The sequence below is a fragment of the Mastigoproctus giganteus genome, chromosome 1, assembly GCF_048544385.1.
Source record: "Mastigoproctus giganteus isolate SK-2022 chromosome 1, ASM4854438v1, whole genome shotgun sequence".
Taxonomy (NCBI): Eukaryota; Metazoa; Arthropoda; class Arachnida; order Uropygi; family Thelyphonidae; genus Mastigoproctus; species Mastigoproctus giganteus.
In genome coordinates, this window is record NC_143575.1 from 158,233,621 (window position 1) to 158,247,220 (window position 13,600).

Here is a 13,600-nt window from a genome sequence, read left to right on the forward strand (position 1 = left end):
ACTGATGTCTTGTCTAGATGATCCTGCAGTGCTTCTTTAACCAGTGCCTCCATTAATTTTCTTGGAACAGAAGTTAAACTAACAGGTCTATAATTACTTGTGTCTCCCTTTGATCCTCCTTTGTGAATTTGGGTCACATTTGCACATCTCCAGTCCATGGGTTTCTCCCCTGAGTCCAAAGAAGCTCTCATTATTATGGCTAAGGGTTTGCTTACTTCCTTTGCTGCCTCCTTTAATATAAGTGGATAGATCTCATCCACCCCGGGTGCCTTTTTTATGTTTACCTTCAACAATTTCTCCTCCACTTTCCTCTCAGTTATTACAAAATCATCTAGCTCACTGCCAGAGTTTAACTCTTCTCTGAATAACTCCTCATGGATGAATGTAGATGCAAAATACTCATTTAGTTTGTTAGCCACCTGAGCAGGATCATCAACAGTTGAACCATCAATATGCAGTGGACCAATCTGATTCATCCCTTTCCTTCTAGAGTTTACATAAGTAAAGAACTCTGTGTTTTTCTTTGCATCCTTTGCCAAGGATTTCTCATAATCTGCCTTTGCTTGCCTAATCTACTTTGTGACTTGGTTACAGAACGCTGTGAAATACTGGAATAAGTTGCCTGCTAGGATGGCCTAGGCACAGAGTTTACCAAAATTCAAGGAGGAATTTGAATAATAATTTTTGACAATATGAGAAGGGTTTTTTTTTTTTTTTTTGTGCAGATGCAAAATAAATTTTCTTATTTGCATCATTATGCCATTTTAATACTAATACTAAAATATTGAATCATTCACATCTCATTATATTCACTCCAGTCTAATATTAATATTGGGTCTAAAAAAATTTTTTGCGTAAAATATCCATCAAAAAGAAAATGATAAATTATTAGCCTATAATGTTTTAATTACCATATGGAATAAAGCAGCCTAATATTTCCAGACGCATTGAAATCCAGTTATTCCATTTATAAGGATGCACACGCAAGAACTTCATTCTAACAACCTGATCAAAGTAATTAGTGACTGGAGTACTACTATCAAAGTTGGCTGAAAATATCTACAAAAAAAAAAAAACATGAATGGAACATTATTACTTTATTACATTCAATAATTTTTTTTTATAAATTCTATAAAATACAAATTTACTTATTCTCATGAGAATAGGGATGAGGCATATGTTATCATGAACAGTATTGAAAAAAATTGGTCAAATGAAAAAGATCTATAATAAGATGACTGTGAAACAATGTGTGTTTAGCACTGTACATGAAATAAGCAAGGTCTAATTACAAGGTTTAATTACACATCCTGAAAAACAAAAAAATATCAAAAAATATTATTTGATGTCCTTTATTCTATGGACAAGGAAGTCATACAAAGACTGATCTTAAAAAAAAAAATAAATAAATAAAATTACCGAAAACAGTTATAGGCATAGTTAGCTACAGAAATTACCAAAAATAAATGTCATGATGTGTGCTCTCATCAGTTATACAAATCACCTGACAGTTTCTGTGCAATTACCATATCTCTGGCAATTGCACAGAATTTCAGAAATCAACTCCTACAAAAAGATTTAATTTCAGTGACTATCTAGTACACTATGGACTCTCTTTGTAAAAAAAAAAAAAAAGAGGCTGAAGAAACATGATCTCTCCTTCCCGCATGCTTATCTATTTGTCTCCACTGGACTGTATAAAGAACCTTTTGTGGTCCAGTTAATCCACTGCATGACAAGATTTTGTAAGATCAAAACTTTGTGTATTCCAGTTTACTGTATTTGAGCATGCTAGTTACTCTGCTCCCATGTAATCGACAGATAGAAGGCTGAACCCAAGAGTAAAGAGAGAAAGAGCCCAAACGTAGAGAAATAAATTAATGTTACCATTGTTTGTTTGTTTGTTTCTTTTTTTATGGATGGCCGTCGAAGCCTACTCAAGCCTGTAACTTTCTCCAACTATGCTGGCAGAGACAGGGCTGGCCACAAGCATGTTCAAGCCAAAAAAAAGGAGCATATTAAAAGCTAAAACTAAAAGTTTACATAGTCAAGGAAAAGGAAATATTTCTTGTGTATTATAATTTTGTGAAAAGGAAGCTAAAGCTAAAATTAAAAGGTTTAATGGAAAACTAGATAGTGTAAGGTTTAACGGAAAACTAGATAGCGAGTATAGTAGTATCAATTAATCAGTAAAATTTATTAATCTTATTAAATTTCATTTTCAATTGAATTGTACTTTTTTAACTAAATAAATATAGTGACCAAGTTATTACAAACGTAACATCACAAATTAATACATATAAGTTGACAGGGATAATATTCGATACCGAAATACTGTACATATATATATATATATAGTATTATAATTGCATTGGGATATAGGTTTAGGGTTATATTTTGTATTGGAATTTTATTGAACTTGAATAGAAATCATGACTCAGACCAGAGCAGCAAAGCAAAAGGCTCAAACTAGTGGAAGTGCTGTGGATCAGGGGAGAATTGAGGGGGATGGTTGTCCTCTGAATCACAGTCTATTGAAATGCACTGCTTGTTTGATGTTTGTGGAGCAATCAGGAATGGGACATGATATTGCCAAGGGGAAATCAGGAAGCAACTCGGCATTGTTATGGGCTTATATGAGAGCTTGAAGGACAGGGTGGATGCCCTCGAAGGATTTAAATTGAGGGGCCCATCAAGCTCTCAGCTGCTCACATCAATGCCAGAGCTTGTACTTGAACATCACGCAACACAGTGACAACTCCCAAGGCAGAATGTGCTGGTCCCAAAGAAACTAGTTGTTGTAGGTGACTCTATTGCTGACGAGGCTAGCCAGACATGTTCAAAGCCGCTAAGTGGATTTTTCTTATTTATTAATTTGAAATTATTGTTTTTCTAAAACTTTTGATTTAAATTTAGTAGTATAGCATTATTTTGTGATTTTCTGATTAATCTGGTGTATTTATTCTTTACTCAGCCTTGTAATTGCATAAAAGTATCGGAAAGGGTATCAAATCCACTTGTTACAAGTTGCAACTTCGCTGAACGAGAAATTTTTTAGCCATATTTAGCCGCTTTATTGACCATTTTTTACATCAAATTATTTTCTATAAGTAGCTTATAGACCTAGTCAGAATCGTTAGTTTATTCTGAATTGAGACAGTGAGATTTGGAAGTTAATTAATACTTAATTGTCCATAGATTTACTGTTCATAACTTGCCGCCTTTGTTATACGATACGTTATATTCCAAACTAGATAGCTTTAGTATAGTATAGTATAATATTGTCAATTAATCAGTAAAATCTATTAAACTTGTTAAACTTCATTGTCAATTAAATTGTACTTTTAACTAAATATATATAATGACTTAGATTACAAACGTAACATAATTAATTAATACATAACTTGATACGGAAGATATATAAAGGGAACTTGTAGATAATTCATACTTGATACTGAAAAATATATATACCGTTATAACTGTGTTGGGATACAAGTTTAGGGTTATAATTTTGTACTGAAATTCAAATATTAAATCGAAATCATGACTCAGACAAGAGCAGCAAAGCAAAAGGCTCAAGCTAATTGTAGTGCTGAAGCTCAGAGGAGAACTGAGGGGGGGCAGTTGCCCTCCTCTGAATCACAACCTTTTAAAATGCACTGCTTGTATGATGTTTGTGGAGCAATCAGGTTTGGGGCATGATATTGCCGTGGGGATGTCTTTTTGTGTGTGCACGCGATGCAAGGAGTGTAACGAAATCAGGCAACAACTCAGCGTTGTTATGGGCCTATATGAGAGACTGAAGGACAGGGTGGATGCCCTCAAAGAAACTAAACTGAGGGGCACATCAAGCTCTCAGCTGCCCACATCAATGCCAGAGCTTGCACTTGTTCATCACGCAACACAGTGGCAACCCCCAAGGCAGAATGCGCTGGTCCCACAGGAACTAGTAGTTGTGGTGACTCTATTGTCAGGGAAACGGGGAACATGCTTTGTAAAAAGGATAAGGGGAACAAAAGGGCACAAAAGGTGATATAGTTGTACACGTTGGCACTAATAATATTAAGAGTAGGAGACCAGCAGAATTACTTAACAAGTACAGGTCACTGTTGAAAAAAAGCCGTGAATTAGGGTTGAATTTGAAAGTGTCTGCAATTCTGCACAGACAAGATAGGAGGGAGTATATGATGAGAGCCTTGTTGATCAATTCGGCCCTGAAAAGATTGTGCAAGGCTCAAGGGGTAGAATTTTTTTTCAGCTGGGACTGCACTTGTTAACAGGAGAGACTGCTTCTACAGGGATGGGATACACTTAAATACAAAGGGTGCAAGAATATTTGCTGATGCTATCGAGGCAGTGTTAGGTGGGTCGGAAAACTGTTAGATTGGGGGGATACAAAGATTAATAGATAAACAGTAGCCACTGGCAGAGGTGAAAGTGATTCTTGCACTGCTTCTATTGGAATGAGCAGAAGCCTGAAAAACAATATGCAGGATATTTCAGAGATTGCTGGGAGTCATTGCGGTACAAGTAAACATGGGTTGTCAGGGCAGCTAAGAAAAAGAAAAGGTGCATGTATACTTGCGTGTACACCAATGCTAGGAGCTTGGTAAATAAATTTGATGAATTTGAGGTATTGCTCAATGCATCAAAGTCGGATATTGTTGGGATATCAGAGACGTGGTGTCACACAGATATAAGGAATGCAGAACTGGAATTTGGGGAGTACAACGTCAGAAAGGATAGACAGGATAGGAAGGGAGGAGCGATTATCTTATTAGTTAAGAAACACATAAAAAGCAAGGAAGCGAGGCCAGTCGACATCGCTGGACAGTGCAGCGTCGAGTCAGTTTGATATGACATAAGCATTGGGAGATCAAAATTGAGAGTAGGAGTGTGCTATAGGTCTAATGACTCTGATGAGTATAATAAGAAACTGTACAGGGAAATAGAGTGGGCCAGTAAATCAGAGAGTCTTATAATGGGGATTTTAATTTCCCAGATATTGACTGGAATTTGTGGGTTGGTCACTCACACCCTAGCAAGGCTTTTGGGGATTTATTGGATGATTGTTTTCTACATCAGCATGTTCGGGAGGCAACTAGAGGGAGTAATACTCTTGATTTGATTATCAGTAGTGATTCTTCATGCATTAAGAATCTGCAGATAAAGGAACCACTAGGTGGCAGTGAAGTGGGATTTACTCAAAGAGGTAACTACCATGAGGGGTAAAGGGAAGATTTATTGCTTTCGTAAAGGCGACTACGACGGTCTGAGACAGTATTTAAATTCTATACAGTGGGACCAACTGAAGATGTTACCAACAGCAAATTCAAAATGGGAAGCATTCAAAGAACTTATCTTGGAAGCTACTAGGCTTTACATACCAACTAAGAAATACTGTTCAAGGTTTAGGCCTAAATGGATGTCAGATGAACTAATGAGACATATGACAGAGAAGAAAAATGCATGGGATACATATAAATTAACACGTGACATAGAAGCCTTTGATAGATACAAGTTGATCTGTAACCAAGTTACAAAGGAGGTTAGGCAGGCAAAGGCAGATTAGGAGAAATCTTTTGGCAATGGATGCAAAGAAAAACAGCAAAGTGTTCTTTACTTATGTAAACTCCAGAAGGAAGGGGATGAATCAGATTGGTCCACTTCATATCGATGGGTCAACTGTTGATGATGCTGCTAAGGTAGCTAACAAACTAAATGAATATTTTGCATCGACATTCACACATGAGGAGTTATTCAGCGAGGGGAATGCCAGAGGAGAGTGAAACTCTGGCAGTTGGCTAGATGATGTTGTAATAAATGAATGGAAAGTGGAGGAGAAATTGTTGAATATAAACATAAAAAAGGCACCCAGGGTGGATGGGATCTATCCATTTATATTAAAGGAGGCAGGAAAGGAAGTAAGCAAACCCTTAGCCATAACTGTGAGAGCTTCTTTGGACTCAGGGGAGATACTCACAGACTGGAGATGTGCAAATGTGACCCCAATTCACAAAGGAGGATCAAAGGCCGACATGAGTAATTATAGTCCGGTGAGTTTAACTTCTGTTCTAGGAAATTTAATGGAGGCACTGGTTAAAGAAGCACTGCAGGATCATCTAGACAAGACTTCAGTTATAGTTCAGACACAGCATGGTTTTGTTAAGGGGAAGTTTTGCCTGACCAATTTGATTGGATACTATGATGCAGTCACAAAAGAACTGGATGCAGGGAATAACTTTGATATATATATACTTGGATGTTAGAAAGGCTTTTGATACTGTTTCACATGGAAGACTGCTGCACAAATTGGAGCAGTGTGGCATTGGACGCAAATTGCTGCTATCGATAAACGGGTGGTTGAGGGGAAGAAGACAGAGGGTGGTAATCAATGGACATTGCTCATCGTGGACTAATGTTATTAGTGAAGTCCCTCAGGTTTCACTGTTGGGTCCATTGTTGTTTTCTGTATTTATAAATGATATCGATGATGGTATATCAAGCTTAATGTCCAAGTTTGCAGATGATTCAAAGGTTGACAGAGTTGTCAAAGACACTACTGACACTATGCTGCTGGAACAGGATCTGGAAAGGTTGAGCAGATGGGCTGAGATGTGGCAATTGAAGTTTAACATTGACAAATGTAAAGTACTATATATGGGAAACAGCAACCCTAGAGCAACATATCAACCCTGTTGTACTAGACTGACAGTGGTAGAGAATGAAAAGGACCTGGGGGTAATTGTGCAGGCAGATATGAAGTTCTCTGAGAAGTGCAGACGAGCTTAAAGAGTAGCTCATGGTGTTTTGTCAATGATACACAAGAATTTTTCTAGCAGAGATAAGGAGGTGATTATTCCCTTGTAAAAGGCAATGGTCAGGCCACACCTTGAATACTGTATACAGGTCTGAAGGCCTCATTTCAAGAAGGACGTAGAGCTGCTGGAATGAGTACAGAGAAGGGCAACAAGATTAGTGAATGGAACAAAGGGGTACTCTTACGAAGAAAGGCTTAAGTTTTGCAAATTAGAGTCTGGAGGTGCAGGTGCCTAATCAGATCACCTCGCAGGTGCCTAGTCTGGAGACTAGGCACCGGCGAGGTGATCTGATAGAGGTGTATAAAGCCTTGAATGGTTTGAGCATGCTCAATGCTGATGGGATTCTTCCTCTTGCTCAGATTAATTGCCTGAGAGGGCATAAATTCAAATTGAGGAAAGACGGTTGTAGGATAGATGTGTGGAAGTTTGCGTTTAGCCAGCAGGGGGTGATTAGCATTAGCATTAATAGAGGCATTTGATGCAAGAAAGCAAGCTTATGCAGCATCAGCCAAAAAAAAAAAAAAAAAAAACCACTTCCACTTCACCCCTCTGTTCATTCAAAATACCTGTCCAGCTGAGCCTTAAATTTATTTAGGCTATTAACTTCCACGGCAAGGGATGGAAGTCTGTTCCACCAACCAACCACCCGCTGGCTAAAGGCAAATTTCCGCACATCTATCCTACATCTGTCTTTCCTCAATTTGAATTTATGCCCTCTCAGGTGATTATTCTGAGCGAGAGGAAGAATCCCATCAGCATTGAGCATGCTCAAACCATTCAAGGCTTTATACACCTCTATCAGATCACCTCGCTGGTGCCTAGTCTCCAGACACTGTAATTTGCAAAACTTAAGCCTTTCTTTGTAAGAGCACCCCTTTGTTACATTCACTACTCTTGTTGCCCTTCTGTGTACTCGTTCCAGCAGCTTTACATCCTTCTTGAAATGAGGCCTCCAGACCTGTATACAGTACTCTAGGTGTGGCCTGACCATTGCCTTATACAAGGGAATAATCACCTCCTTATCCCTGCTAGAAAAATTCCTATATATCATAGACAATACACCATGAGCTACTCTTGCAGCCCATCTGCACTGTCAGAGAACTTCATATCTGCCTGCACAACCACCCCCAGGTCCCTTTCATTCTCTACCACTGTCAGTGTAGTACCACAGAGTTGATACGTTGCTCTGGGGTTGCTGTTTCCCATGTGTGGTACTTTACATTTGTCAATGTTAAACTTCATTTGCCACCTCTCAGCCCATCTGCTCAACCTTTCCAGATCCTGTTGCAGCAGCATAGTGTCAGTAGTGTCCTTGACAATCCTGCCTACCTTTGTATCGTCTGCAAACTTCGACATTAAGCTTGATATACCCTCATCAATATCATTTATGAATACAGAAAACAATAATGGACCCAACACTGAGCCCTGAGGGACTCCACTAATAACATTAGTCCACGACGAGCAGTGTCCATTGATTACCACCCTCTGTCTTCTCCCCCTCAGCCACCCCTTTATCCACAGCAGCAATTTGCCTCCAATGCCACACTGCTCCAATTTGTGCAGCAGTCTTCCATGTGCAACAGTATCAAAAGCCTTTCTAAGTTGTTGTTGTTGTTTATGGGGTTTTAAGTGCAATGGCTACTTAGGCCATATTGCACGCCTTTCTAAGATCCAAGTATATAATATAAAAGTTATTCCCTGCATCCAGTTCCTTTGTGACTGCATCATAGTATCCAATCAAATTGGTCAGGCAAGACTTCCCCTTAACAAAACCATGCTGTGTCCGAGCTATAGATGAAGAATGGTCTAAATGATCCTGCAGTGCTTCTTTAACTAGTGCCTCCATTAATTTTCCTGGAACAGAAGTTAAACTCACCGGTCTATAATTACTTGTGTCAGCCTTTGATCCTCCTTTGTGAATTGGGGTGACATTTGCACATCTCCAGTCTGTGGGTACCTCCCCTGAGTCCAAGGAAGCTCTCATAATTATGGCTAAGGGTTTGCTTACTTCCTTTGCTGCTTCCTTTAATATAACTGGATAGATCCCATCCACCCCGGGTGCCTTTCTTGTGTTTATCTTCAAAATTTCTCCTCCACTTTACTCTCAGTTATTACAAGATTCTCTAGCTTACTGCTAGAGTTGAATACACCTCTGGCTTTCCCCTCGCTAAATAACTCCTCATGTGTGAATGTCGATGCAAAATATTCATTTAGTTTGTTAGCTACCTGAGCAGGATCATCAACAGTTGACCCATCGATATCAAGTGGACCAATCTGGTTCATCCCCTTCCTTCTAGAGTTTACATAAGTAAAGAACTCTTTGCTGTTTTTCTTTGCATCCCTTGCCAAGGATTTCTCGTAATCTGCCTTCGCCTGCCTAACCTCCTTTGTAACTTGGTTACAGATCAACTTGTATCTATCATAGGCTTCTGTGTCATGTGTTAATTTGTATGTATCCCATGCATGTTTCTTCTCTGCCATATGCCTCATCAGTTCATCTGACATCCATTTAGGCCTAAACCTTGAACGATAAAATTGCTGGAACAATAAGATTGCTGGAACAAACTTCCATCTGTCGTTGTAGAAGTTGATATCTTAAATAGATTCAGGGCAGAACTTGACAAACATTCGGAGTGAGTGGATGGGTGAAATAAGGGTTTTTTTTTTTTTTTCTTTGGCTGATGCTATATAAGCTTGCTTTCTTGCAACATGTGCCTTTGCTAATGCTAATGCTAAAAATGAAACTCGTGTGATTCCTCTTTGCCAAGTAGTTGAGAGACTAGTGCAATGGTTGAACTGTCTAGATGAAGTGTATTGAACAAGTATTGAGAAAGAGAAGATGGATGAAATTGGCAAGTCTTTCAAATCAACTAAAACACATTGTCATATTTGTCCCCTAACTGAAGTTGATGAAACTACAAAATTATTTAATGTGAAAAATTATGCATTTCCAATAATAAGGGAAATTCATCAAAACCTGAATAAATATAAAATATTTAATTAGGGTGGCACAAAGTTAAGATGTCTTATAAAGCCAACTTACTAGAATTCTAGTTTTCTTCTACCTCTTGCATTGATAATCTTGTTAAACCACCTCTTACCATTCACAGTACACTCCATTCATTGCCTTCCATCAAAAGTATAATCTTGAACAATCTTGACGTGATGTAAGCCCCATGTTCTGATTGTATTTCTCAGGGGCTGATATCTGGTGAGTATGGGCTTGGCACACCCAAGATCCTGAGCGCTGTGTATATCATCATTCTTCTTTTTCTTGGTGATTTACTTCTCTTCTACTTCTGACTCTTGTTCTCTCTCTCTCTCTCTCTCTCTCAGGGTAATTCAGAAAATTTTTTTTTTTTTTTTTTTTTGGCTGGTGCAGCATAAGCCTCAGGCTTCCTTGGACCATACATATAATAATAATAATAATAATACAATACAATACAATACAATAATAATAATAATACAATACAATACAATACAATAATAATAATAATAATACAATACAATAATAATAATAATAATAATAATAAAAAAAAAAAGGGGCACAACGGCCCAGTGGTTAAGACACTGGACTACCAGCCTGATGGACCCGGGCTTGAATCCCGCATTGGTGGAAGCAAGCAAATGTGGCTCAATTACGCTGGGAGACCGATATAATAATAATATTAAAATGATTAAAAAAAAAAAATGCATAAGTTACCTCACTGGACTTACCTTCTCCAAGGTCGGAGTGACAGCTGAGGCAGATAGTGGCGCCATCTATTGTCAATCGTGAGAACTAACTAAATAAATAAACCACTGGACATAAGCCGAAGCTAAACAAGTCCACCTCCATAGATGGATGACGTCGTAGATAATATTATTCATACTGCATCGAGTGTGACACAGGATAAAGTCACTCGTGTTCAGGCCTTAGGCAGAGGGGTCGGTTGAAAAAGTTGGAGACAGTCTCCCGAGCAAGACAGTGGAGCAAGTGGCGCCGTCCCCCATAAGGCTACCACAAGAGAAGGGCAATACCACCCAGCCCCACCAACTGGAAGTGTTTCCTGCACAACTGCATTAGTGACCACCCAGGAAGGAAGAAAACGTCAACTCATGAAGTGGAGCGTTGAAATGAATGCATACTATAAAATAAACAGGCTAGAGACCGATATGACAATATACAGATCGTGACTACATACCAAGTGGTTAAAACAATACCTGGATATTCAGGTAACAGAACAGCAATTAGCAGACCAAAGAAGGTCCGTCATCACAATGAACCTAATAGCTCCTGCCATCTTGGGAAAAATCAGCGATCTGCTACAAAGAATATGGTCAATATGGAAACAGAGGAGGAACAGCATACCATGGAACCAGAGGAGGACAGCAAGAAGAAATACAACCCAGAGTAGCTGAAGTGGAAAGAGGTGACTTCATGCTATCCAGAATAGAAGACAAGTGGAAGAAGACCCTAAGAGAATTCAAAAGAATGGGCCCCAGAAGTACCGACGTGATACCTAAGCAGAGGCCAAATAAAATTCTGTGGAGAGTAAAAGACCACCACAAGTGGCAAATAATGCCACATTACCTTGACAACAATGGTGCAATGCTGGAGGCTTAGGATTACTTAGGATTAGGATTAGGATACATTAGGATTAATGGAAAAGAAACGAGAGATCAGCAGCAGAAAAACCGAAAACAGAAGGAACCGCCGGCTTGGGAAAGAAGACTTCAGGAGAAGGTAGAAGAATTGAGAGTCAAGATAGGTCAGTTGACCAATTATAGAAGTAAGTCAGTTGACTTACTTCTATTACCAACAGGATAATATCTTATCAATCAATTTCTTACTTCTATTACCAACAGGATAATAGAAGTAAGAAATTGATTGGAAAGGTGAAGAGCATCCTCAAGAGAGAGAGAGACAGCATCCACAGCAAACACTAGACCAGAAATCAGAGAGTAGGAGAATACTTGGACTCACTGATGCAGAATCTCCTTGCGCTCAGCAAGAGACTACACCAATACAAAGAGAATTAACGAATCTTTGATGAGGACCGAAGAGCCTTCTACAAAAACCTGGGAGAACATGAGAAAGCAGGAAACGGACCACTCGAGAAGAAGACGATCGAAGAGTTCTGGAGAAATATCTGGAGAGCACCCTGGATAGAAGTAGAACGGAAGAAAATGAAGGATATACAAGAAACAAGAGTAGGATATTCGAGAAGAAAAAGTAAAACAGTCGATCAGGAACACCCACAATTGGGGAACCCAGGGAATTGATATCATCCACAACTACTGGTACAAGAAGCTCACCTGCACACACAAGCACTTAGCAGAGCAGTTCACTCGAATGATAAGCAACCCGGAGACAATCCCGACAATTTTCACTGAAGGAGTCACATATCTGAAGCCTAAAGATGAAGATACAAGAAACCCGGAAAAATACAGGCCAATCACATGCCTCTAACGATTTACAAGATCCTGACCAGCTGCATAACTAAGAAGATATCAGACAACTTAGAGAGTCAGAACATAATGGCCGAACAGCAGAAGGGATGCAAGCGGCTGAACAAAGGATGCAAGGAGCAATTAATCATGGATCCCGCAGTTATGGAGCATCTATGGTTAATTTCTCCTTGCATCCTTCAAGAAGCACCGCAACCTATACATTGCCTACATCAATTACCGCAAGGCCTTCGACTCCATACCTCACAGCTGGCTAACAGACACCCTGAAGATCTAAAAGGTCAATCCGATAGTGACAAACTTCCTAGGAGCAACAATGGCGAAATGTAGTACCACCATTAAGGTCAAGAACATCACAACTAGGCCAATCCCCATTAGAAGAGGAATCTTTCAGGGAGGTGCTCTGAGCTGACTATGGTTTTGCCTAGCACTCAACCCGCTATCCACCATGCTAAACGGCAGCAAATATGGATATAACCTCAAAGAAGGAAGAAAGAACCTACACCCTCACCCACTTCATGTACATGGATGACATCAAGCTCTACGCGGCAACCAAGAAGCAACTCCAGCAACTATGCCAGATCACCGAAGAATTCAGCAAGGACATCAGGATGGAATTTGGTCTAGAAAAATGCAAGACCCACAAAGTGCACCAGGGAAAATTAGTTGGTCGAAACTACCAGCTGGTAAAGAGATCGAAGCCATGACAGAAGGAGAGACCTACAAATACCTATGGATGATGCTGACTGAGCAGTTAGAACACAAGGAAATCAAGAAGTGGCTGACAGAAAAATATCATCAGAGACTCAGAAGCCTGCTGAAAGCAAAATTTAACAGAGGGAACACAGTTAAAGCTGTAAACATCTATGCAGCTACAGTACTAATGTACATCTTTGTGGTCATAGATTGGATTAACACCGAGCTAGAAGATATCATGCGAAAGACAAGGACAATGATGACCAAAAGTACCCAACACCACCCAAAGTCAGCAGTGGAGAGAATAACAATACCTGGAAAAGAGGGAGGAAGGGGCATGATAGACCTGATAGAACAACAGAAAACAGCAATAGTTAACCTGAAGGATTACTTCGAGAACAACACAGCACCACTCCACCAGGCCATAAGGAAGATAGATAAGTGGTATACCCCACTCAACGTAAGCTAGGAAACCCTACCTGCCCAGACGGTACAAGAAACAAAGTTAGAAAGATGGGCAAAGAAGACACTCCTTGGAAGACACTACAATGACCTCCATCAAGATCACATCGATAGCATTGCTTCCAATGCATGGCTCACAAGAGGGACGCTCTTCCCCCCAAGACTGAAGG

At 39.5% G+C, this 13,600-nt stretch overlaps 1 protein-coding gene across 2 annotated transcripts in view; it reads right to left on the reverse strand.

Annotated features, from left to right (window-relative positions):
• LOC150091211 (hemocytin-like) overlaps window positions 1-13,600 on the reverse strand; it is a 1,750,539-nt gene that overhangs the window by 655,663 nt on the left and 1,081,276 nt on the right. For both annotated transcript variants that reach the window (XM_090374755.1, XM_090374750.1), the window contains one exon: window positions 912-1,059. In XM_090374755.1, coding sequence (XP_090230881.1) covers window positions 912-1,059 — 148 coding nt within the window. The remainder of the gene's footprint in view (window positions 1-911; window positions 1,060-13,600) is intronic.